The sequence below is a fragment of the Adiantum capillus-veneris genome, chromosome 6, assembly GCF_014529385.1.
Source record: "Adiantum capillus-veneris isolate H3 chromosome 6, ASM1452938v2, whole genome shotgun sequence".
NCBI lineage: Eukaryota > Viridiplantae > Streptophyta > Polypodiopsida > Polypodiales > Pteridaceae > Adiantum > Adiantum capillus-veneris.
Genome location: NC_140936.1, coordinates 39,812,260 through 39,836,852, shown reverse-complemented (window position 1 = coordinate 39,836,852; position 24,593 = coordinate 39,812,260). Strand labels below are relative to the sequence as shown.

Sequence of the window (24,593 nt, the reverse complement as noted above, 5' to 3'; positions counted from 1 at the left end):
GAAGGGGTGCCAGTCTTGGGGCTAGTGTGTCTTGGCTCTAAGCTCCGATGTGCCATGTCGACTCTCTCTCTTCTCTCTCTCTCTCTCGTCAAGTTCATTGATTTTGCAATTTCTGTTTGTGTGCTGCTATTGATTTCTCGCTTGGAGTGTCCAAGCCTGTAACACTGGTATTATAGCTCAAAACGATTCTTCCTCTACGGAGGGATCCTTTCTGTAGTCCGCATGGGTTCTCGTGGAGAATATGACAGAAACGACACCCTCTGCGGGGAGAGAGAGAAAAGCTGAGTTCTAGATTGGAAACTAAAAAAGCAACTGAGATATAGGCGAATTCTGGCGACGAATTTAGTCAAGGCGGAGTACAAACGTCAACTGAAGGCTGACACGTGTGAAAAAATTGATGTTCTCTCCAAATCCGAAATATGTGAAGCATTTGAAGAATTACCCGATTGATGAGATTCATTTGAGATGGCGAGAGGCAATTGATTCTCATTTCAAAGCAGGAACGAAGCTGAAAGAAAAGCCGTGTGTAGAAAAGCGGAAAGTGTACTCGTAGAAAGAGTTTGACAAAGCTCATGAAAAGAATATGAACCAATTTCGAAAAGGCTTAAAGCACTCTCGGAAGAACAGGAAATCGGTAGATTTCCCGGTTATTTGGGCCAGAAGTAGATTTTCGAGGTGGTAAGCAGATCAAAGAAGCTTGTTCGTTTTGAGGATGACTTAGATTTTTCTTCGTCTTCAAAGAGTTCCGATAGTTCATCGTCGTCTAGTTCCAGAGAGGATGAGAAAAGGTGGAAGAAGCGGAGAAAAAGCAAGGAAAGCAGATTTTTAAAAAAAGTCTAGAAGGCATGGGAAGCCATTTACAGTTCAGAGGAGGAGAGCTCGTTCTCTTCAGATAATGAATAAATGGACAAGAAGACCAAGGAGTTCAAGGATGGGGGTAAAGCTATCACAAAGTGATGACGTGGCATGACCAACTGAAAGAGAAATGACCGAATGGACAAGAGGAACTGAACCAGAAGATGGGAAAGAACTTATGGAGCACCAGCCGAGGGGCCTAAAATCCTAAAGACCAAAATTTTTGAATTCTGAGACATGTATCCATTGCCAAGATAGGTTCTAACTAGGTCCAATAATTATGGCATTGAAATTAAGGGAGAAGAAGGAACCGATGGATTAACCCAGGAGGAAAAGGGAAAGACAAAGTGATAAGTGTGGTCACCTTGGAGAAGGCAGCAAAGCTGGAGGATACATTAGTGATGCCTATTGGGAAGAGGATCACACAGGATAAGGAAGGAATAAGTGCCCCAGGTCCTAACAAGAAGAAGGGAAAGAGCCATGAAGATGAGGATGTCAAGGCCAAGAGGAAAAGAAGGGCTCATCGCAAGTTTCATGTTTCAGATTTTCCACTAGGGGATGGGCAATTAAGTTATGACTTGGAAGAGGATCTGACAAGCAGGAAAGCAGATGTTACTTTTGGGCAGCTTATAGAGATGGTGTCTAAGCTAAAGAGACAGTGGAAGAGGATGGTTAACCCAATGGAGAAAGAACCAGAGAGAGGTTCAGTGAAGGTGTTGGCGATGGATGAGCTACCAGACATTTGCCCAATAGTAGATGTGTGGCACAAAAGAAAAAATCTAGGACAAGGTTATGTTGATGGCGGAGCCGAATTATGTGTCATAACACACTCATGCGTTGAGAAGATGGGTCTTACATTGACTGGGGTGTCAGGCTTCCGGATTAGATTGGCAAACCATCAAAAAGTAAAATGTTTGGGTGTTGTAAAGAGCTTAGAAGTGGAGGCGTATGATGCAAAGGCGGTGGTTGATTTTCATGTGATGCCAGCGGGGTTGGGAGCATATCCTATTATACTGGGCATACCATGGTTACGTGCAGTGGGAGCTGTTCAAGATTGGAGACGTGGTACGATTAGCCTCTATGGAAAGACAGGTGCCAAGAAGCTATATAATATGGACACAAGGAAAGTATTGGAGGAGCTTTATGAAGATGAGGACGAGTCTAGTGATGAAGACTATTCCACAGTGTCTGACGAGGACAGTGATAGTTCTACCAGCAGTGACGAGAATGTTGATGTTGCATTTCTTTTGATGGACAAAGAAATCCAGGAGTCTGGTTTAGTTGCATTACAAATGAGATTAAAGATGAAAGTGAAGGGCCTTATGAAGTGATTGAAGGGCTGTTGCAAACCAAGGTTGAATTGTCAAAGAAGCAGGAATTGATGACACAAATGATCAGTGGAGACCTCTTAGCTGGAGAAGGAGATATATTTGCACATGTTTTCCTGATTTGTTCATTACTTCATATGAAGAGATTAGGTGCTAAGCCAGTGCGACAAAGGCTAAGAAGGATGGGTCAAGAGCAATTGGAAGCCTTGCGGGAAGAGGTGGACAAGTTATTGAAGGCAGGGTTCATAGTCCTAGTGGAAACCACAGAATGGGTGAGTCCAGTAGTAGTCAGCCCAAAGAAGGATCGAAAGTGGAGGATTTGTGTAGATTTCAAACCCTTAAATGCAGTGTCACAAGACGGGCACCCATTCTGTGGAAACCACAGAATGGGTGAGTCCAATAGTAGTCAACCCAAAGAAGGACGAAAAGTTGAGGATTTGTGTAGATTTTAAACCCTTAAATGCAGTGTCAAGACGGACACCAGGTGCCAATAGAAAAGAACAGACTGAACAGACTTTTAACACTTCAATAACAACTGAACCAAGAGAGAGAGAGACGACACGCGACATGGAGTGGCGGAATTCCACCCCAGAGAGTATTGGCCTCAAACCTTGGCGCCCCTTTTCGTATTTCTTTATATTGCATCAACATAGTACAAGCCGGTACTCCAGACTTTGCACCTTCGCCAGAAAGCATGCCAGAGAATGAGCCCTCACCTCATATTTAAAGGCCCTTGGCCTAAAAAGCAATTACAGTGAAAAGCCTTCAAAACTCAGAAGCTCCTAGTCCAAAAAGCAAAGCCAAAATGCTGCCAGCGTAAATCATGGAACTCCGTACAGCCTGCCATGTCATCAGCCAGTGCAAAACGTGGAAATCTGTCCTTAGGGTTAGGGTTAGGGTTTCTGTAGTTTTAGGGTTAGAGTTTCCAGAATTAGGGTTTGCAAGTTTTAGGGTTGAGTTTTCAGAATTAGGGTTTCAGCAGTTAGGGTTTTTGGTAGAAATTAGGGTTTAGGCCCCTTGGCAACATCTGTAAGTTGGCTCCATTCTTTAGGCTTTGACACGTCAGCAGTTTGTTAAATGCAGCCACTAAGAAGAACCCGTATCCTCTTCCATTCATTGATCAGATCTTGGATTCAGTGACAGGTTATGAGAGGTACAATGTGTGTGATGGTTTTTTAGGCTATTTCCAATTGAAGATTGCTCTTAAAGACCGAACAAAGACAACTTTCATTACGCCATGGGGTTGTTATTGCTACACGGTATTGCCATTTGGGTTAACAAATGGACCATCCTTCTATCAAGAGAGAGCAAATTGGGTATTGGCACCATTCATTGGTAGATGTGTTAAAGCTTTTATGGATGACTTTTGTGTCTACAGCAGTAGGGCTGAACACCATGAGAAGCTGCAAATGGTATTGGCTCGATATGATGAATGTGGAGGACAACTAAATCCAAAGAAATGTCATCTAGCACAGCCAAGAGTGAAGTTTTTGGGCCACATGGTGTCAAAAAATGGTATTGAGGCTGATCCAGACAAGGTTAAGTTTATTATTCTTCTTCCACCACCTACGAGTATGAAGCAATTGAACCTTTATACACAAAGTGATGTACATGGCGCGGTTTATTCCATTGTCTTCACAGCTCCTTTATCCATTACAACAAAAGCAAAGCATGATTCATTGCAATGGGATGACAAGTGTGAAGAAGTGTTTCAAGAGGTGTTAGGGGGGCTATCAGCCATGGAGGCTCGTGATTGGGAGCAAGTGTTTTACGTAAATCCTTTAGTAGGGGATGATGCCATTGGAGCCATGCTATTGCAAAAGGGGAAGGGCAACCATTATATGAGGCCAGTGTATAGTGCAAGCCGAGTGAAGTTGGTAGGGGAGAGAAAATTCTCGGAAGTAGAGCTAGTGATGGCCAGTGTAATATTTGCTTGTCTGACGATTTTGTCATTACTTGCTACCACGACCTTTTGTTTTCTTAACGAGTTACGCCTTTTTGCCACAGTTAATTAATGGCACAAACATGTCAAATGTGGTCAAGAAATGGGTAATTGAGCTGCAAGAGTTTGAGTTCTCTTTTTCAGTGGAAGACAGTACAAGAGCTACCCTAGCTGATTTGTTGACTTACAAGGAGAATCCCCTCATTGTTAAGGAAGAGGTGGTGAGAAGGGTAGTTGAAGAAGTGCCACAGATCAGCAATGCATATGTGTTGTTCTTTGATGGCTCATACAGAAAGAGCCATGATGCAGCTTCAGGGGGTATAGCACTTTATGATCCAAAGGGGAAGCTAGTATGCAAGAGAGGGTTCAAATTGGATGCGCATAGTAACAATGAGGTTGGACATGCTACTTGGAAAGCCGGATTACGCATTTGTTTGAAGCATGGGATTAGAAGGTTGAGCATAAAAGGTGATGCCTTGTTAGTTGAAGCAAGTGTTGGGGGTGTGGGGCTTTATTTTACCTGCGCTCGCTACTGCTGCTCGCTCCCCCCTGCTGCGCCATCGTTTCCCCCCCCCCCCCCCCCCCCCCCCCCCCCCCCCCCCCCCCCCCCCCCCGCCCCAGCCTGCCCGCTGCCTCCCTTTCGCGCCGCCATCTCCCCCCCCCCCCCTATCTCCCCGCCTGCTGCCGCTTGTGCACCCGCACATCCCTGCCTATCCCTCCCCCCCCGCCTTCCTTCCTTTTTCCCCGAAGCCTCCTACAAATTGGCTCTTGCAGCACTGTCTTTTTTGGGCAGTGCTCGGCGCACTCATTTGCAGATTCTCCCCGCCGCCCGTTCCTTCGCCATAGCAGTAGACACAGATGGAGGCTCCAGATCCGCCACAGAGGGACTCATCCGAAGCCCCCTCGCCCGACCCCGCTGAGCCCACCATTCGACTTGCTCTTTCGTCGACAGAGGAAGCGAGCCTAGTCGTAGAGGTAGAGCGATTGCAGGTGACTTCTGTCATTTGCAAGATTCTCGGCACCCGACCTAGCGGAGGAGAGCTACGTGACCTTCTCCAGGCCCGCCTTCTCGCAAAGGTGGGCAAGATCTTGGACGTACAGATACTCGGACGAGGTGCCTATCAGATCGAGTTTGAGACTTCCGAGATGGCGTCCAAGGTCATCGCCATGAGTCCACTGACCATCCGAGCAGCACGTGCCCACTTTCGACAGTGGAGACATGGTTCCGACCCTGCTTCGGATGTTCTAGTAGAGGAGGCAGACATCCCTATCTCTTTCTGCTTTCCGGGTTTGCGGAGGGAGTACTTACCACTTTTGTCCAGGATCGGCTCAGCCATTGGGACTGTCCTGGAGACACCTCGCACGACAGCCTCAGTAGCTGCCAAGGCGGCTGGCATTCCCTCAGTTCGCGTTTTGGTCAGAGACTCACACGCTCCCGAAGGTTATTCTTCTGTCTCGGGTGAGTGGGGGTTGGTTTAGACAGAGTGTGGAGTATTCGGGCCTCTCGAACGAGTGCTTCATTTGTCGACAGATGGGCCATCTTACGAAGGCCTGTCCACGGAGGAGGTCTCGACCTACACCACAGCCTCAACCCCAGCCTGCAAGGGCTTGCCAGGTCACACAGATCGAGACAGCGCACACATGCAGAGCCACCCTCTGAGCTTGGGGCTCCAGCGGAGGAGGGATGGCAGCAGGCCCGTGGTAGATGACGACAGGGGCCACAGCGTCAGCCTGGCACTCAGAGTGGTCCTCATGCGCCTACTTAGCAGCAGTGGGTTCCCACGGGGAACCGTTTTGGTCCTCTTGAGCAAGATGAGGTCCCTGCTCCAGCCCCCACCCGAGCTTCACCCTCGACAGCCCCTTCCCCCCCCCCCCCCCAAGAGTTCCCCCCCTCTTCCTCATCCTCCCCCCCGCCTCCTGCTCCCGCCGCCTCTCCCCCCTGCCTCTCTTACCTCTGTTGCTCCCGCCCGCCCCTCTTCTCCACCGCTCTCCCCAGTTCCTTCTCCCACCCTTCCTGCTTCAGTTCCACAGTCGACCCACGGGGCAGGGTCTTCTCCGGCGGCTAGGAGATCTCTTGGCAGCGCCTTTGCCACGAGTCGCTTAGCGAGAGAGGGATAGCCTTTCTTGCGGCCCCCTCTGCAGGTACAGACATCTTCCCTTGCAGCTATCCCTCGTGGTCTGACGAGCATTGACATCCGGTGCCGATGGGACTTCTTCGACTACGGCTTCACTCGTTTTCTCGGCGACCCCTCAGCAGACCATGAGGCAGCCTGCTCCAGGGTCCATGTTCTGTTCCTTGGCGCTAGGGGGACAGAGGCCTTGGACTTAGCAGCTGGCTTCTCCTTCCCCCTTTGCGGCAGGGACCAGACAGAGTGGATTCTCGACTTAGTGTTGGGATGGTTGCACACACAGGTCCTAGAGTTCTCTCACCACATGGGAGAACTAGGAGTTACAGACATGCCCCAGACTCTATGGCCATTGGCCAAGTTTGCGGTGACACCTTCAGACTCAGCAGGATGTAGACACATTGTGGTTTACTTCTTTGCCGATACATGGTTCTTGCCAGGCTATGTATACATTTGAGGACTCCTGGATAGAGGAGGTTGCTTTACGTACGGCTCGCTCTTCTTGGGCTTGGGCCAGGCACTCGTTGCAGTCACGCCTATCTAGAGGAAGCTCGGATGCGGATTACTCCCCATCCAAGCCAGCCTCGAAGATAGGCCGTCTAGATGCTGCGGCAGCATTTGTTCTCTCTCGCTCCCCATGAGGATCGTCTCATGAAACGTGCAGGGACTAGGTGGGCCCCAGTTTCAGCGTCATCGGGGCCGACTGCGTCAGGAGCTTCAACGCTGCCTTGTGAGAGGAGAGATTGATCTCCTTATGCTTCAGGAGCACCATCTGTGTGAGAGCCGCATTAGACGTTGTGGTCAGCTCTTGCGTGGACGATATGATACTTTTTGGTCAGCTGCTTTTGGACCTGGAGGCATCCAAGGTGGGGTATGTATGACTATTGCGGACTCTTTGCAGCAGGCCATTGTGGGTAGAGGGATTATTGTGCCAGGCAGGGCTCAGTGGATTACTATGCAGGTTCAGGGTGGCCTAGTGGGTTTCCTGAACATCTATGCGCCCAATGTGGCGAGTGCTCGTGCAGAGTTTTGGTCACAAATAGTTGAGTCTCTGCCGCAGGCAGAACACTGGTGCATAGGAGGGGACTTCAACATGTTGGAGGACCCTTCTGACAGGATTGGTGGTAGCCATACTATTGTGCATGGAGTTGAGCTGGCAGCTTGGGAGAGGTTTTGTACGACTCTGAGGGTTTCGGATGTTTGGCAGCACTCTGGTTTTGTGAGGCTCCCAGACAGCCTTGCCTTCTCTCGATCGGACCGCAGAGTGGGAGGAGTGAATCTATCGCAGATAGATCGCTTCTACACTAATGACCACTTGAGTGACTTGGGAGGGACAGTGGGCATCCTGGCAGGGACCTCCTTCTCGGACCATGCACGAGTGATCCTCACAGTGGCAGACAGGCAGAGGAGTGGGAGCACGATGCTTCGCATCCCAGAGCGGGTCTTGTTGGACTCAGCACTCAGAGAGCGGATAGAGGCTCTCTGGACAGAGGGCTTGGCATGCAGGATTCTCTTGCTGACAGCGTGGCCTTAGGCCTAGCTCAGATTAGCCGTTTTTTTTCTCCAGGAGTCTCTGGCTCGCCGGGCTGCAGCCATAGAGGAGGAGCAGCGTCTCAGACGGGGCATTGCTTCGTTACAGAGGATGCAGGAGCAGCATCCAGACAGTCCTTGGTTGGAGGAGAAGTTACAGCAGGCTCGACAGGAGCTTGCTAGCACAGAGGAGAGGCGACATGAGTTTGCTTTCCACGGACAGGCATCTCAGTGGACCCAGGTGGGCGACAGAGTGACTGGTGCTTTCTTTGAGGCAGTGGGACCTCGGCACTCACATGCCAAGGTCAGTCAGTTGAGGAGGCCCGACGGGTTAGTTGCTTTTGAGCCTGAGGATATGCGTGCAGTTGTTACTGACTTTTACCATGAGTTACTATCTGTAGAGTCCTAGTCATAGCGTCACGATGCATGCAGGGAGCAGGTTTGGGCTCAGATGCCTTGTCTTGTGACTGAGGAGATGTGTCAGAGGCTTGAGCTGCCACTTCAGCTTGAGGAGCTGCACACGGCTCTTAGGGCCCTCCCTCGTGGTAGCTGTCCAGGTGAGGATGGGTTGACTCCCAGTTTTTTCTTGAAGTACTGGGACCTGCTTGGCCCAGATCTCTGTAGTGCTTTTCAGTACATTTTGCACACAGGAGTATGCCTGACAGCATGAGTGAGGGCTTGATCTACCTCATTCCCATGGAGGGTGGCTCCTTGGATGAGATTCGACAGTGGCGCCCCATCACCATCCTCAACTCAGCCTACAAAATTCTTGCGAAGGCTCTGAGTTTGAGGATTCAGCCACTTCTAGAGAGCCTTATACATGGGACTCAGACAGGTTTTGTCAAGGAACGCAGTATCCTTGACAACATCTTTACTTTTTGGGAGGCTTCTACCCTGGCACGGCTCTGTGGTGAGGACCTCGTGATTCTTCTTCTCGATTTTGAGAAGGCATACGACAGAGTTGACTGGGACTTTCTAGAGGGCACTCTTCGTAGGATGGGCTTCTCAGATGCTTGGATCAGAGGGGTGTCAGCTTTGTACAAACAGGCTCATAGTCGGGTACTCTTGGCAGGAGGTAGAGGTGATCGCTTCATGCTTACACGCTCGGTCAGACAGGGCTGTCCTCTTGCCCCCTTCCTCTTTCTGTTCTTTGCGGAGGTGATGAGCAGGTTTTTGCTGTCGCAGTAGGTTGGTCTACGGGGCTTAGCACTCCCTATTCAGGGAGATGAGCTACTGGACGCTGAGTTTGCCGACGACTCAGCCTTGTACTTAGATGGCCAGGAGGCCAACCTTCACAGGTGTGAGCAGGCTCTGGAGACCTTCTTATGTGCATCGGGCGCACTGATCAACTGTTGAAAGACGGTGGCTTTCTCTGTTGGTAGTGCTCCTGTGCCCGATTGGATGCCAGGAGAGGGTTTTAGGTGGATCCCCCCAGGGATTGCAGTTCGGTACTTGGGCTGTCAGGTTGGTTTGGACTTGTCTCCCGAGCAGTAGATTGCTCCCCTTCTCTTGTCTATCAGGAGAAAGTTGTTACATTTGAGCTCAACACGACTTTCTTTGGCTGGCAGAGTTGGTACATCACTTCTTGCTGGATCTTCTCGAGTTCTTGTATCAGCCAGGTAGAGAGGCTGATCAGGAACTTCCTTTGGTCAGGACGTGACACTCAGATAGCTCGGGCCAAAGTGGCTTGGCAGGTCATCACTCTTCCTTGTTCACAAGGAGGGCTTGGGATCATTGATCCAGCACAGTAGAGCAGAGCCCTTCTTGGGAAGTTCATAGCCAGAGGACTTCTTCTAGGTGAGGAGCCCTGGAAGGAGTTCTTGCTACAGCGGCTTCGTGCTAGGGTGCCTCAGGCAGGAGGCCCTTGGCAACCTTCGACTAGATGGATCTTTACAGAGATGCGCAGAGTTGGTTTGAGCAGGAGACTGAAGGACCGCTTCGTTGTGAGTTTGCTTCGATCTTGGGAGCTCTTGTGGCGTGGCCTGGAGCAGAGACAGCCTACGTGCACGGAGGAGCGCCTACGGCAACCCCTCGTCTGGAACCCCATGGTTAGCACTCAGAGAGGCCACTTGGTTGGTAGTCGGCCTCATGTTTCCTGGGGTCCCATGGCAGCGGGTCGAGCGCGTTGTTTAGGCGACTGGCTAGAGTTCACAGGTTTGTCAGAGGAGGTGCAGGATTTCCAGGTACATGGCATGAGAGGTGTGCGGAGCATGTGCCAAGACATCTCTGAGTTAGTTCCAGCTGAGTGGCTCACGTCTCTCGAGCCAGTAGCACCCCGGTGGATGGGAGTCTTCACACGACTGGAGATTCTCATCTCAGTCAGGGCCTGCTCAGAGACTGTTCCAGCCCTTTTCTTCGAGCTTCAGGGTGGGGGACGTCTTCAGCGAGTTGCAGTAGAGGCCCCGCAGGTGGCAGAGTGCTGTTTTCAGAGGATCCGAGTAGTGGGCATCTGTGGGAGGACTTGTGTCATAGATCCTGACCCAGCAGCTCTTGAGATTGGACACTGGAGGTTGTGGGCTTGGGAGTGTTGTCCACTGGCACGAGTACAGTGGGATCCTGGTGAGTGGCTATGGAGGGATCCCTTCTCTTTTCTAGACCACCCAGGAGTCCCGTTCTTTCAATACACTGTTCGACTGGGACGTCATATACTAGCAGCATAGAGAGAGGCCCGCCCCGCTGCAACACCTCATTGGCAGGAGGAGGGTCTCACAACCGAGTTCTTGACAGTATTTTGGGAGAGATTGTGGGACTCTAGACAGCCGAGGCGAGTCACCTTGTTTCAGTGGCTGATCGCACACAGAGCTACAGCAGTTGAGAGCTCGCTAGTGCATAGTGGTCTCTCGGCCGCATGTGGAGCTTGTGACCATCTTGTGGAGAGTCGGCGTCACTGTCTTTGGGACTGTCCCTTGTCCCAACAGGTGTGGCTACGAGTTCTTCGGCTGATGCCTGCTCTCTCCACGGCTTGACAGTACACTTGGAGAGCAGCGGCTTGGTCCACCCTCACAGGCCCGACACTTCAGTTTGAGCTATCTTCCACCAACAGGATGATAGTGATGCAGGAGGGGCGACACTTCAGCCTGCTACAGAGCTTACTCCACAGGAGTGGTGCAGTGAGAGAGAGGAGTGTTGGGAGCTCATCAGTGGCTTGACACTCTGGTTCATCTGGCGGGCCCATTGCTTCCCCATCTTTGAGGCTCGCCTTGTGCCACCAGCAGAGACTGTTCGCGATTTTTGGCTAGAGCTGATTCACACTCTCAAAGGACAGCTCGAGGGATTACAGGGCAGCTCCGACCGCATGCGGGAGCACAGAGAGGCTTTTCTTCGACTCTGGCGTCCTGGGCCTTTCTACACCATGGTCGATGGCACTACCGACCACCTGTGTGGCTTTTCCCTCCTCCCATTTCTTGATTTAGCCTCATTGTACATATGGTGGTTTTTTCATTGGGAGAGTCTCCCACCATGGTTGTTGTAGCCCTCTCTTGAAGAGGTGGTTGTAGTTGGGCAGTTTCAGTAACTAATAGAAGGATCTTTTTCTTGGAAAAGAAAAGTGTTGGGTGTGTGGAAGAGCAAGAACACCTCATTGAAGGAAATGTGTTTCAGAATTAAAGGCCTGTTAAAAAAGTTCGAAGCATGGAGCATCAGACACATTGAACGTGCTCTAAATGGAGAGGCACATGGAGCAGCTCAAAGCATGATTGGGGAGCTATTTGTGTTGAGAACCAATTTACCTCTTTATCATGGCCGAGAAAGTTTGGCTCAAGAAGAGGAGTTTTTGCTAACAGAAATCATTCCGAAGGACATTCAGAAGTCTAAGAAGTATGGTTTTGTGCGTAGAGCATCCAAGTACAAATTGATTGGTGATGTCTTGTACATGAAAGGGATTGATCTTGTGTGGAGACATGTACCTTGGCGGGAGGAGCTCTATAGAGTGTTGGAAGAGAATCATGAAGGCGCATGTGGCGGACACTTTGCTCTAAAAACCACCTTGCATAAGATCTTGCAAGAGGGGTATGTATGGCCTAGTTTGCACAAGGATGTTCACCATTGGTGTAGGTCTTGCAATAGGTGTCAAGCATTTGGGAAGTGAGTGTTGAAGCCAGAGTTACGAAAAACCATTATGGCGTTTGATGTGTTTGAAAAGTGGGGGATTGATGCATTAGGCCTGTTACCTATCACAAGCAGGGGCAAAAGCAATATTTTGACTGCAGTGGACTATCTCTCTAGATGGGTAGAGGCTATAGCAGTAAAACAAATCACTGCAAAGGATGTAGCAAAATTTGTGTATGATGCAATATGTTGCAAGTTAGGGGTGCCACTAGTGCTACTTTCGGATAAGGGGCTAGGATTTAGAGCTAAACTACTAGACTTCTTATGCGCGAAGATGAAGATTAGGCACCAGCATACCACTCCTTATTACCCACAATGTAATGGCTTAAATGAAAGATCAATGGTAAGTTGGTACTTCTTTCGAAAGTGACAGAGCACCAAGCAAAGAATTGGGATTTGGAATTTCCTAGTGCATTATGGGCTTATCGTACTTCGGTGAAGACAGGTACAAGGTTTACTCCATTTCATTTGGTATATGGAAAGGAAGCACTATTGACTACAGTCAAGATGTTAGACAAGTTGCTTGGGCAGTCCAGTGATGCATTCAAAGAAAGGCTCTTACAATTACAAGAGGTTCAGTTGGATAGGATGAGCGCATTGGAACATTATGGGCAGATGCAAGATAAGGCTTTAGAAAAGATAAATGAAAAGGTCAAAAGTAAGGGTATGAAGAAGCATGACTTGGTTTTGCGCTACAACAGTAAGCTGGACAAGACATTCCAAAAGAAGTTTCAAATTAAGTGGGAAGGCCCTTTCAAGGTAGCGTGAGTGTTTTCCAAATGGTGCATATCAATTGGCTAACCTGGATGGGATTCTACATAAGTCAAGGGAAAATGGATTGCGTCTTAAATTGTATCGTGCTAGATTGATGATGGTGGAGCAAGATGAGCTGTCTGTAGAACAAGTAGGGATGAGGAGACCTGTGACGCGGCGAGTCTCATATCTCTTTTTGCTGCTGCTGATCATGAATGATCTAGCAGGCTAGGGGATGGGCAAATTATGTTAGGAGTTATTTGGAAGAAGTAATTGCGCATATGTACATACACATGCATGGTGCATCGAATAAAGGATTGCCCATTTTCCAGATCAGGTGGTTACGTGGGGCCCGCATGTGTACATGTAGGATAGCGTGTACATAGTACATCGATTTTCACTATCATCAGTACCAGTGTGTTTTTTCTATAAAAATGAGGAGTTGATAGCGCGTAAAACTTCTCGAGGAAGCTATCTGTGGGCCGACGAATGAGGTAAGCAGGTGTGTCAGATGGCATCTAGTGGCGTCAGGAGGTCGAATGGGGTCAATACTTGCACGTGGGTAAGCGAGGAGACAACGTGGGTGTTTTTATGTGATGATTATGCAAAAAGGTCATCATGAGGACTATATTTGGGGGCCACTTTACGTGGTTGCGGGATGCATTATTGGAAAAAGTTGAGTGCCAGGTGTGCGGATGGATGTAGAAGGGTGACAAAAATGCACTGCGTGGCCAGTTTTTTGCATGTTCGGGGTCCGTTTGAGGTCAGCTGAAAGGCCAAAGGTGCCCAAGGGATAAAGAGAAGTTTGGACATTGAAAAAGACCAGTAAAACGTAAAACGTGGAGAGAAGAGGAGGAACAGCCGCAACTCAGTTTTTGCTGTTTTTGGAGCCTATTTTGGCCATAAACTGCTCATCCGAGGTCGGATTTAAGCACTTTGATATTGTAGACTAGGATTTTTGGCTGCTCCAGATGCAATGGCGCTATCCATTTTGCCAAATTCCTCACTTTTTCTTGCTGTTTTAGCTGTGATTGTTTTAGCTCCAGTCTGCTCCAATTTGTGATTGTTTCTGGTTTATTTCATCCATATTGTGTGAGCTATTTGTCCCATTGGTGTTGGCCCAAGCTCAATTGTATCTAATCATCAGAAATCTTCCTCTTTTGAGCTGAGTTTCTTGGGTGTCTGTGTGTGCCTCTGTGTTGAGTAGGCAAATGAATAGTCTCTCTCCTCTCACTTCATCGGTGTGTTCCCTGTCTCGGCCAGGTGGGTTGAGTAAGCCGAGTGGTGCCCCATAGTGTGTGTGTGTGTATGTATCATCCCAAGAGTGTGTGTCGGGTCATTAAAGAGGCGTTGTGTGTGTTTCCATCCCACTCATAACGCATTGGTAAATCATCTTGAAATTTGAGCTTACTTGGTCATGGGTAGTACGCTACAGTGTTGTGGAAGTATGCTCGTTTGCAGAGGCAAGAGCCTCTTGCACATGTAAAATGTTAAGGGACAGGTTGCAAGATGCTATGTGGTGAAGTTCAAGAACTATCCACCTATGGATGGAAAGTGGATGGAAGAGCATGAACTATCAGAGTCACCAAATGTATTGCAGCTTTACCTTGAGGTCTTTGGGTTATAGCCTACTTATGCCCCAACCCAACGTGTGTAAAGGAGGGATAATGATAGAGCTAGCACATCATATGTACATATGAATTCGGTGTAATAGACGGAAATGACAAAAGTATGAAGGTACCATTAAGTCATTTGTATTTATGTGTCACGACCTTTCTTGCGAATACATAGGATGATAAAAGAGTGCTAACAACACAAGATCATCAGTGGCATGTATTGATTGCATGCAATCGAGGACGTTTGCGATTTCAAGAGGGGGGTATGTCACGAGGACGTGGCAACTGCTAACCTTAGTTGTTGGTTTCTTTCCAATGATTTTTGTTTAATTTTTGAGACACTCTTTTTGAAGTTGCAAATGGTCGGACATTGTATGGCCAATGTGAACGGTAGTTTCACCCGCAGACGGGAAGTTGGTCGGCACTGGAATTCGTATAGTAAGAGGATGTCTAGGCTCAATGCAAGATCATGTAGGTCCCCCCGTCGCACTTAGCAAGTTGGTTGATACTAGGAAGTGAACTCAATAAAGGTACAATGTCAAGTTGGAGTCACCAAAGGAAAGTACCCGATAGCTCGGCTACATTGCATTTCTGGATGCGGTCCCAGTGGGCATTGATGGTCAGATGACCAATGGGAGTCCAACGGAAGCATCCCCTAAAATTTAGGGAACTGCTATTTTGGGCCGTGAAATGTGTTCGCGTCATTACCTTCGGTATGACAAGGGGAACATTTTATTACTCTGCTGCAAAGTCAACTGAAGCACCAATTGAGAGATTTTTAAGCAGGAAGCCCAACGCGGGGAAATTGCATGTACGAGTGTCAAGTGGCACTTTTTGGTCAATTTACCAAAGTCTGGGAGAATAGAACTCGTAACTGACATTTTGGAGCAGTTTTGGAGACTGATAACTGTGATTTTCAGCCATTTCTCTCCATTTTTGAGCTTCCCATGACTTTATCTAGGTCCGAGGGACTCATTTTCAGCATTGGAGGGCATCAGATGCGTGTCTATAGGGCTGTTTTGCTGCGTTTTCAGCGATACACAGGTTTTGGTAGCCATTAAAATCTTCCCCTTTTGCATCTATTTGTTCATAGATGCATTACAGGTCAAGCGCAGAAGAGGGGGCGCTCGATTTATGCTGGGGGATGCTTCATTGAGAACTTGTCACAGGTTAAGAGCTATGGAGTGCTTTCTTTCCCTCTCATGTACATTGTGGTGCTAGGAGTGATGCCCTGCACACTACACATTGCTCTCTCTCCCCCCTACGTGCAGTTATGTGATGTCCCACAAGAGAGCTCTTCATTTGACTGATGTACATCTATGTGGTTTCATGCTTTTCTGCTGAGGCAAGAGCCTCCTTGAGCAGGAACAGGGGTAGCTAATTGCTACTCCAAAGTAGACACCAGTGAGCGTCATAACCTCATCGTACAGGTGCATTTTCAGCGCTTTGTATACGCTGTAATTTGACTGTTTTTTAGCCATACGAACGCGAGAACAATTGGGAATAGTGCCCCACCGACAGAGGACACCTCGGAAATTGTTTAAAGGCTGAAAGCAGGGCAAAAACCAGTAAATACAGCGTGCTGCATTTACTGTTTTTTTTGGCAGGAATCAGAGGGTTTATGCCAGTGGAAGTGAGTTCTAGCAAAATTGGTTTCGCGCAAGTTTTGGGGTTGTTATGGTGCCAAAATTTGGCCAAAACAGGTGGTATCTAGCTGGATACAGGTAAAGAATTCCCATGTAAGGTGCAACAGAATGAATGTTGAACTGTGCTCAAGACGAGTGCTCCGAACTGTGCTCAAGGTTCCTTTTTCTTAGGGAAGGAAGAGCCTTCCGTTCTTTAATGAGAGAGTTCAATTGACACAAACAAAGTGAATGGACACTGTGAATGAAAGTGCATGAGACTCAGAGATAGAGAGGGAAGAGAATACGACACCAGAGACGTTGTAAAACCCTCCTCCAAGGGCCCCACTCTCGACGGCGAGAGTGGTCTACTATTGATTGCACAATCTGGTACAAGATGCTGATGTAAATCTAAATGGGGCTATTGTCACCAGGAGGTGTATTTTTTCCTGTTACCTTCCGTAAATAAGTATTAGATATATTTATTTAATTTTTACTTGTTTGTCCCAAAACCCTTGAAAAGGTGTAAGTGGACATTGCATGGCCAGTGTGAAACGGCTGCAGCCAAATGGGTTTCTCACATCGGGGATCTAGGTCGGCCAGACAGGGACTGCTCGGGCCAGTTACAAGGTTGATGTGTACGTACTGTACATTCTGTATATGTACGTACTGTACGTTGTTTCGTACAGGAAAATTTTTTATGTACGTAAAAATACGTACCATTGGTAAAAATAGGACATTCAACACTTTTCTACATTTAAGAGACCTCAAACATTCAAGAACCAAAACAAACCACTTTGCATGTACTAATTTCAAAACACACATCAGATACATCATACTTGACACAAATTATAAATCCGAGCATTGAGCCGCAAGCGGCAATACTAAAAGCACATTGTACCATATGGCATACTGCGAGAAAAGATGGATCATGGTCCACATACAAAACTGTGTCAACCAAAAAAGGCTCATACTAGAGCATACAAGTAACAAATGTCTGATGTCAAGACTCAAAAGTAACAAAGACTAAGCAATAACAAACTGTCTGGAATCTAGACTCAGGACTCTACTCTCTGAATCTCAAAACTCCTCATCAGATGAGGATGATGACTCTGCTGAAGAGAGCAAGTCCCCATCTGTGAGGACGTTGCCCTCTTCATCATACTCTGGCTCTGCCATCATACTCTGCTGTCCTCGATCATCATCCTCCGTAGGCTGAATGAGAGAAACAGCCTCATTTGCCCGTCTCCGAGGAGTACGGACAAGAAGCTTTCCTCGACGAATGGTCTCTCGTCGTACAATCTCTGGATCTGCATCTCGCCCGACTAGCGGAAGACTGAGAACTCGTGCACGTGACCTCGTCACACGTCGATCCACACTCTCCAGCTCTCTGTGTAGCATGCGAATAATCTCCTCCTGCTGGTTCCTCACAAGCTACTGCTGCTGCTGCTCAGTCTCCTCTACACTCTCCTCCGATACCAAGTGCAATTTTGATGGATCTGCCTGTTAAATAACAAAATACAATTCGTATTATTAACAGTGTAGAAAGTAGTAATTACGAATATTTGCGTATACAAACGCGTTATGCTAGCCCAAAGTTTCAACTTTCAAACCTGCTTGGGTGTCCCCAAAGCGTGGTAATCTCGCACAAGCTTCATATTTGCTCGGCAATAGACCAATCTCTCTAGTTGTGTAGTGCTAAGTCGATTGCGGATCTTCGTGTGAATAAGTGAATAAGCGCTCCAATTGCGCTCGCATGCACCAGCAGAGCAATCCTGCATGTGGCATGTGTCAATGGTGACAAATTACAATGGACATGGTCATAGACAATGCACAATGAACCATGTACGCAAAATGTAACGATAGAAAACTTTACCTGTGAGAGGAGACGTAAAGCGATACGAGTGAGCTTCGGAAGACCTTGTCTTCCATAACTCTGCCACCATGTAAGAGAGAATTTCGTTGCCTCTGGCCTCAACACCACAGCTCTATTAAATGATGGCCCTAAATTATTCTCATAGCTAGCGATCTCTGCATCAATGTCCAGCTGATCATCTTCCTCAAACATTCTACCAATGTACTCATCCTTGCCTTTTAGCAGACTCCTCTCATTAAAGAGTTCTGGCTTCTTGTAGAAAGGATGAAGCAATGCAGCCATCGCATGAATGGGCCTACTCATAAATGTCCATCGCTTATCTACAATAGCCAAGATCTCTTCTCGGCTGTAACTCAACAATGAACATTAGTTAATAGGCTGAATTTTGAGTCTTGACACTATGGAATCAACAAGGTGCAATACATTATAGTATTACACTATATAGATTAATCATTAATCATTACGGAAACAAGTACAATGTACATAGTAGTAAGTACATACCGATCCAGCGCCAATGATCTACAGCCTTTGATGTGTGTCTTCATCTCATGGAAGAGATGATAGACTAGGCCGATGGTGGAGCCCTCCATGTCTGTGACGCGTAGCAACACATAAACTGGCTGCAATGCTGCGATCAAACCCTGCACCTCCATCCAGAAGGACTCATCAAGCACCCGCCGCTGTATGTATCTAGTGGACTCCTCCTGCGCGTGACGCATATCTCTCCACTTCGGGTCCACTACTGTGTGTAGAAGTGGATCCTTCAATGCATAGTCTCTGCAACACAAGATACATATATGCAAATCTGGTCTTTGAGGGCCGCACCATGTCAAGTGTACTGTGACTCCTAAAGATAGCCAATGCCTGGTGCTTTTTGCGGAAAAACGTAGTCATTTTTGTGGCATCAGAAACAATAGGCGACACCCATGTTAACTTCCCTATGTACTCCATCAACAAGTCAAGACAATGAGGTGCACATGGAGTCCAGACAATGTTGTTAAACTCGGCCTCAATCATCTCACCCATAGCCTTGCAATTGGAGGCATTGTCAGTAACAACCTGCACCACATTCTCTGGGCCAACCTCAAGTATAGCCTACCGGATGTGCTTATAGATAAACTCACCTGTAATCCGCTCTCCAGCCTTTCCTGCATCAACAGCACGCAAGAAGTATGTGCCAAGGCAAGACGACACAAGAATATTAATGATGTGTCGCCTACGAATGTCACTCCAGCCATCTGAAATGATGGTGCACCCAAACTGTCCCCAACCTGCCTTCACTGGTACCAATGCCTTATCTATCAATGCTTTCTGCTCATCAAGCATAGTAGTCCGCATCTTAGTGTATTCCAATCCCGACCAAGATTCTGTGTATCCAACCTGGGCTATGGCTCTGACCATTCTCTTCCACTGCTCAGTCCTCAAGACATGAAAGGAGATGTTGCACTCAATGAGAGTGCGAGCAATCTCCATTTCAGCCACTTTCTGGCGCTCCTTTACCCAAGAAAGAGAGGCCACTCGAGAAGGCAAGGTAGTCTGACTCTGCCTCGGTGCATGCATCTCTTCATCATCCTCCACATCGACATGCATGGTACGAGCCCTCTTTCTACTACCAGAGAGCTGCTCCTCCTGAACCTGTGAAGAGGAACCACCCAAGTCTCCCACAAGAGCATCATGGAGAGCATCCTGTGTCTTCTGACTACCTTTCACCTTTTCCGCTGCAGACATTGCTGGAAAACATTCAGCAATCAACTTATCCTTAATGTCCTTTGGTACTTCCTTGCACCCTCCACGGTTATTGGTTGTGCCAATGCTTGTCAAGTGCTTAACCATGCGAGAAATGGTACTGGTGAGCTGAAAGTTACAGTACTTGCATTGCCATCGTCGCGTACCAGTCCCAGCTTGCCCTGGCGTGTTGATGATGCGGATGACATTGGTGTGCTCCTTCCAATACGGGTTGCATGGCTTAGGCATGTTGGCTCCTAAGATTTCTGTCTGCACATTGCAAGTGCGCAATACATATGAAAAAAAATAAGCATGAAGGTCTCGCGTGACGCGGAGAGAGAGAATAGGGAGGGAGAGAGCGAGAGAGAAAGAGAGAGAGGGGTGCTCAGTCTTTACCTTGCGTGTTGCAGCTTGCTCCTGCGTTGCTCTGCGTTTTCCTGCTCTCTGTTTTTCGCTCTCTGCTCTCTGTTTTTCGCTCTCTGGAATCGTGTGTTTTTCGCTCTCTGTAATCTGTAATCTTTGGGACTTTAATATTAGCCAAACATCAAATGGCCAGGCCCATCATATAGACGCCCTAAAAAAATACACTCGTCGGCTGGCGAATTCCCGAAAACCAAGAAAAAAAAAATACTCACGCACGGATTGATCCGTACGCGTACGGATCCGTACAGTACGGCCGTACGGTACAGATCGGATCCGTACGTACGTATACATCAACGTTGGCCAGTTAGCACTGAATTCTGATGAGTATGGAAGCTCGTGTGTGCCAAACTGGAATTTGGGCCACTCGTCAAGTCACTGCAACTTTATAAGTTGAAAGGGGCCAGTAAATTAACCCACATTGTAGATGTTGGTCAAATGGTAGTCTTCAATGATGGTCAGGAGACCGATAGGGATGCCATGGAAGCATCTCCTAAAATTTAGGGAACTGCTATTTTTGACCGGAAAATGTGTTCGCGTCATTAGCTCTGGAATGACAAGGGGAACATTTTATTGTTCTGCTGCCAAGTCAACTGACGCACCAGTTGAGATATTTTTAGCAGGGAAAGCCCAAACTCGGAAACTGGGCGACGTGTCAGCTTGTGAGCGATTCTGCCACTCTGGGAGGCAAAAACGAGCTGCATATCAACAAAGGGGGCGCCATTTTCAGCCTCAGGTGGATTGTAGCAAGTACAGAAGCTATGGAATGCTTACCTTGCCCTCTATGCATAGTATGGTAACGGGAGTGATGCCCCACACGCTACATACTGCTCTCTTTCTCCCCTACGTACAGTATGTTATGCCCCACTAGTGGGCTTCTCATTTGACCTATGTACAGTTGTGGAGAAATATGCTTTCATGTCGAGGCAAGAGCCTCTTTGCACAGGAACCGGTGTAGCTAGCTGCTGCACCAAAGCAGGTCCACGAGAGGGTGATAACCTCTCGATTGCGCGGTAAATTCAGCACTGTTTGCTTGCTGTTTTTACTCTGTTTTGAGATTGTTTTGTGCCCGGGATGCTTCCAGAATCAAGGGGCACCAAGCCCAAGGTGCAGGGAACAGTGTAGGGACCGTCGTGTGCCCAAATCAGGTCAAAAACAGGACTGAACCAGAAATTACAGCGACCTGGAATTTACTGTTTTGTGCTCCCGACTGAGGGATAACGCCAGTGGGATAGAGTCTTGAGCTTGGAAACTGATTCAGATTAATTTCGGTACCGTTATGTTGCCGAAATTCTGCCGAATCTGGAGCGTACTAGCTGGATGCAGGTGTTATCTTCCAAGGACGCTATTTGCTGAAGATTCAAATTTTGCAAGGATCTATGCCCAGCTTGTTGATGGGCAATATCATGAGCACTATATGCTTAAGAATGACTTTCTCATGATGCATGGAAAGTTATACGTTACTAAACAGTTACGGCCAAAGATTTTGATGGAAAGTCATGCTCCACCTTATGCTGGGCATTGTGGAATTGATGCGACAGTGAAAGGGGTTGAGGCATTCTTCTATTGGCCAGCTTTGCGTCAAGATGTTGACACATTTGTAAGATCATGCTTAGTATGCCAAAAAGTCAAATTTGACAGACAAAAGCAACCGGGATTGTTGCAGCCATTGCCGATCCTTGATAGGCCATGGGAAAGTATAGCAATGGACTTTATCTTTGATCTTCCAAGGACGCAAACAGGAAATGATGGGATTTGGACTATCATTTGTAGGTTCAGTAAGCAGGCCCATTTCATTCCTGTTAGGAAGAAGATAAAGCCAGAACACATGGTCAAAATCTTCATGAGCAATATCTTTAAATATCATGGGATGCCTCAGTCAATTGTCAGTGACAGGGATCCACGTATGACGAGTCTTTTCTGGAAGGCATTGTTTGAGAACATAGGTACTACGCTCAAGTTCTCTTCTTCGTTTCATCCGCAAACTGATGGACAGTCAGAAGAGGCAAATTCTACTGTCTTGGACCTGCTCAAATGTTATGTCTCAGAGCACAAGGCAACTTGGGAACACCATCTCCCATTGGTTGAATATGCTTACAATAACGTTGTGCATACGTCAACAGGTAAGGCACCATTTGAGATAGTGGAAGGAGGAAAGAAAGTCCCGCCCATTTTGCAGACTAAGGACAAGATATTTGAGGCAGACAAGTATGTGCAAGATATGGATGAAACATACAGGAAGATAAAGATTGCTCTTGAGAAGACTCAGGCTAAGCAAAAGAAAGTTGCTGATCGTCACCGTCGTGAACTTGTATTTTCACTTGGTGATTGGGTACTTTTGCGCTTTGAAAAGGCCAGGTTAAGGAAAAGGAAAGGCAAGGAACGCTTGTTTCCTAAGCTCAGTATGTGATATTATGGTCCTTTTCAGATTTCAGAAAAGATCAGCGATGTAGCTTACAGGTTAAAGCTACCAGAAGGCTGGAAAATGCATAATGCTTTTCATGTCAGCCTTCTAAGGCCCTTTGTTGGTGATGTGCCAGAGAATATGCTTGATGAGGAACAACCCGAAGTGGAAGAATTGGATGAAATCCTTGTTCCTGAACACATATTGGCACATAAAGAAAGAAAAGTTAGAGGAAAAGTTGCAAGACGCTATTTGGTGAAGTTCAAAAACTATCCATCGTTAGATGCCAAATGGATGGAAGACTCTGAATTGGTTGATTCACCTCAGCTATTGCAATTGTATCTTGAAGCCTTTCAGATGGAACCCACAGTGACTTGATGCAGCCTTTTTAGAGCAAGGCAAGAGCATGGTTCATGATGCTCAAGAGAGTAGTTAAGCAATTGTATCTACTCTTTACATACAGAATTTAGCTAGAGAAGTTTGTGCTCAAGAGTACACTAGAAGACTTCTATGCTTGATATATGTGTCGTAGCTAGGTTGGTGGGATTGTTTAATCGTCCAATGCTACATTTCCGGAAGCATGTATATCTTGGATTCCCATCATAGAATATATGTGATATCAGGAGATATCCGCATGTATTATTGGCATGCAAGCGAGGTCGCTTGCAGTATTTCAAGGGTGTGGTGTGTCACCAGGAGGTGTATTTTTTCCTGTTGCCTTCCGTAAATAAGTATTAGATATATTTATTTTATTTTTACTTGTTTGTCCCAAAACCCTTGAAAAGGTGCAAGTGGACATTGCATGGCCAGTGTGAAACGGCTGCAGCCAAATGGGTTTCTCACATCGGGGATCTAGGTTGGTCAGACAGGGACTGCCCGGGCCAGTTAGCACTGAATTCTGATGAGTATGGAAGCTCGTGTGTGCCAAACTGGAATTTGGGCCACTCGTCAAGTCACTGCAACTTTATAAGTTGAAAGGGGCCAGTAAATTAATCCACATTGTAGATGTTGGTCAAATGGTAGTCTTCAATGATGGTCAGGAGACCGATAGGGACGCCATGGAAGCATCTCCTAAAATTTAGGGAACTGCTATTTTTTACCGGAAAATGTGTTCGCGTCATTAGCTCTGGAATGACAAGGGGAACATTTTATTGCTCTGCTGCCAAGTCAACTGACGCACCAGTTGAGATATTTTTAGCAGGGAAAGCCCAAACTCGGAAACTCGGCGACGTGTCAGCCTGTGAGCGATTCTGCCACTCTGGGAGGCAAAAACGAGCTGCATATCAACAAAGGGGGCGCCATTTTCAGCCTCAGGTGGATTGTAGCAGGTACAGTAGCTATGGAATGCTTACCTTGCCCTCTATGCACAGTATGGTGACGGGAGTGATGCCCCGCACGTTACATACTGCTCTCTTTCTCCCCTACGAACAGTAGGTTATGCCCCACTAGTGGGCTTCTCATTTGACCTATGTACAGCTGTGGGGAAATATGCTTTCATGCCGAGGCAAGAGCCTCTTTGCACAGGAACCGGTGTAGCTAGCTGCTGCACCAAAGCAGGTCCACGAGAGGGTGATAACCTCTCGATTGCGCGGTAAATTCAGCACTGTTTGCTTGCTGTTTTTACTCTATTTTGAGACTGTTTTGTGCCCGGGATGCTTCCAGAATCAAGGGGCACCAAGCCCAAGGTGCAGGGAACAGTGTAGGGACCGTCGTGTGCCCAAATCAGGTCAAAAACAGGACTGAACCAGAAATTACAGCGACCTGGAATTTACTGTTTTGTGCTCCCGACTGAGGGATAACGCCAGTGGGATAGAGTCTTGAGCTTGGAAACTGATTCAGATTAATTTCGGTACCGTTATGTTGCCGAAATTCTGCCGAATCTGGAGCGTACTAGCTGGATGCAGGTGTTATCTTCCAAGGACTCTCTTTTTGTAATTCCCGCTCTCTAAATTAAAGAAATACCGAAAGGGGCGCCAGTCTTTGGGGCCTACAGGGTGTCGGTCTCGTGTGCGCAGTGACATTCTAGTCGTTGGACGCAACTGTGTTCTCTTCCCTTCTCAGTGCTCTGTGTAAAGTTAACAGGTAATTGTAATAGTACCGCCCTCTACGTTGTATAGGCCGGTTATATGGTTCCATCGACGGGATAGTCACTTTTTCTTCCAAAAGGGCAGCGTGGATTGTTGTGGGTGAAAGCAACATAGAGCTTGTCGATATGGCAGAGAAGAGAGACCAAGTACCTGAAGAGGGATCTTCCTCACATGGCACAGAGAAAATTCCTTCATCTCTTTA

At 47.5% G+C, this 24,593-nt stretch overlaps 2 protein-coding genes across 2 annotated transcripts in view; one reads left to right on the top strand and one right to left on the bottom strand.

Moving 5' to 3' along the window:
• FK (Ergosterol biosynthesis ERG4/ERG24 family) overlaps window positions 1–24,593 on the top strand; it is a 159,328-nt gene that overhangs the window by 121,589 nt on the left and 13,146 nt on the right. The window lies entirely within an intron of this gene.
• LOC147455381 (uncharacterized) lies at window positions 17,314–19,729 on the bottom strand. The gene is made up of 6 exons (XM_086515166.1): window positions 18,880–19,729; window positions 18,642–18,828; window positions 18,257–18,532; window positions 17,756–18,101; window positions 17,493–17,654; window positions 17,314–17,382 (listed from the first exon to the last, which is right to left on the bottom strand). Exons 1-6 carry the CDS (start codon window positions 19,727–19,729, stop codon window positions 17,314–17,316), a joined length of 1,890 nt encoding a protein of 629 aa, XP_086371292.1.

Excerpts from the sequence above, each read along its gene's own strand:
- LOC147455381 (XM_086515166.1), bottom strand. The coding sequence starts at position 19,729 with ATGCCTAAGCCATGCAACCCGTATTGGAAGGAGCACACCAATGTCATC. Across the intron at positions 18,829-18,879 it reads GGCTGGAGAGCGGATTACAG|AGAATGTGGTGCAGGTTGTT; the intron begins GTGAGTTTATCT and ends AGGTTGGCCCAG. Across the intron at positions 18,533-18,641 it reads GATGCCACAAAAATGACTAC|AGACTATGCATTGAAGGATC; the intron begins GTTTTTCCGCAA and ends CTTGTGTTGCAG.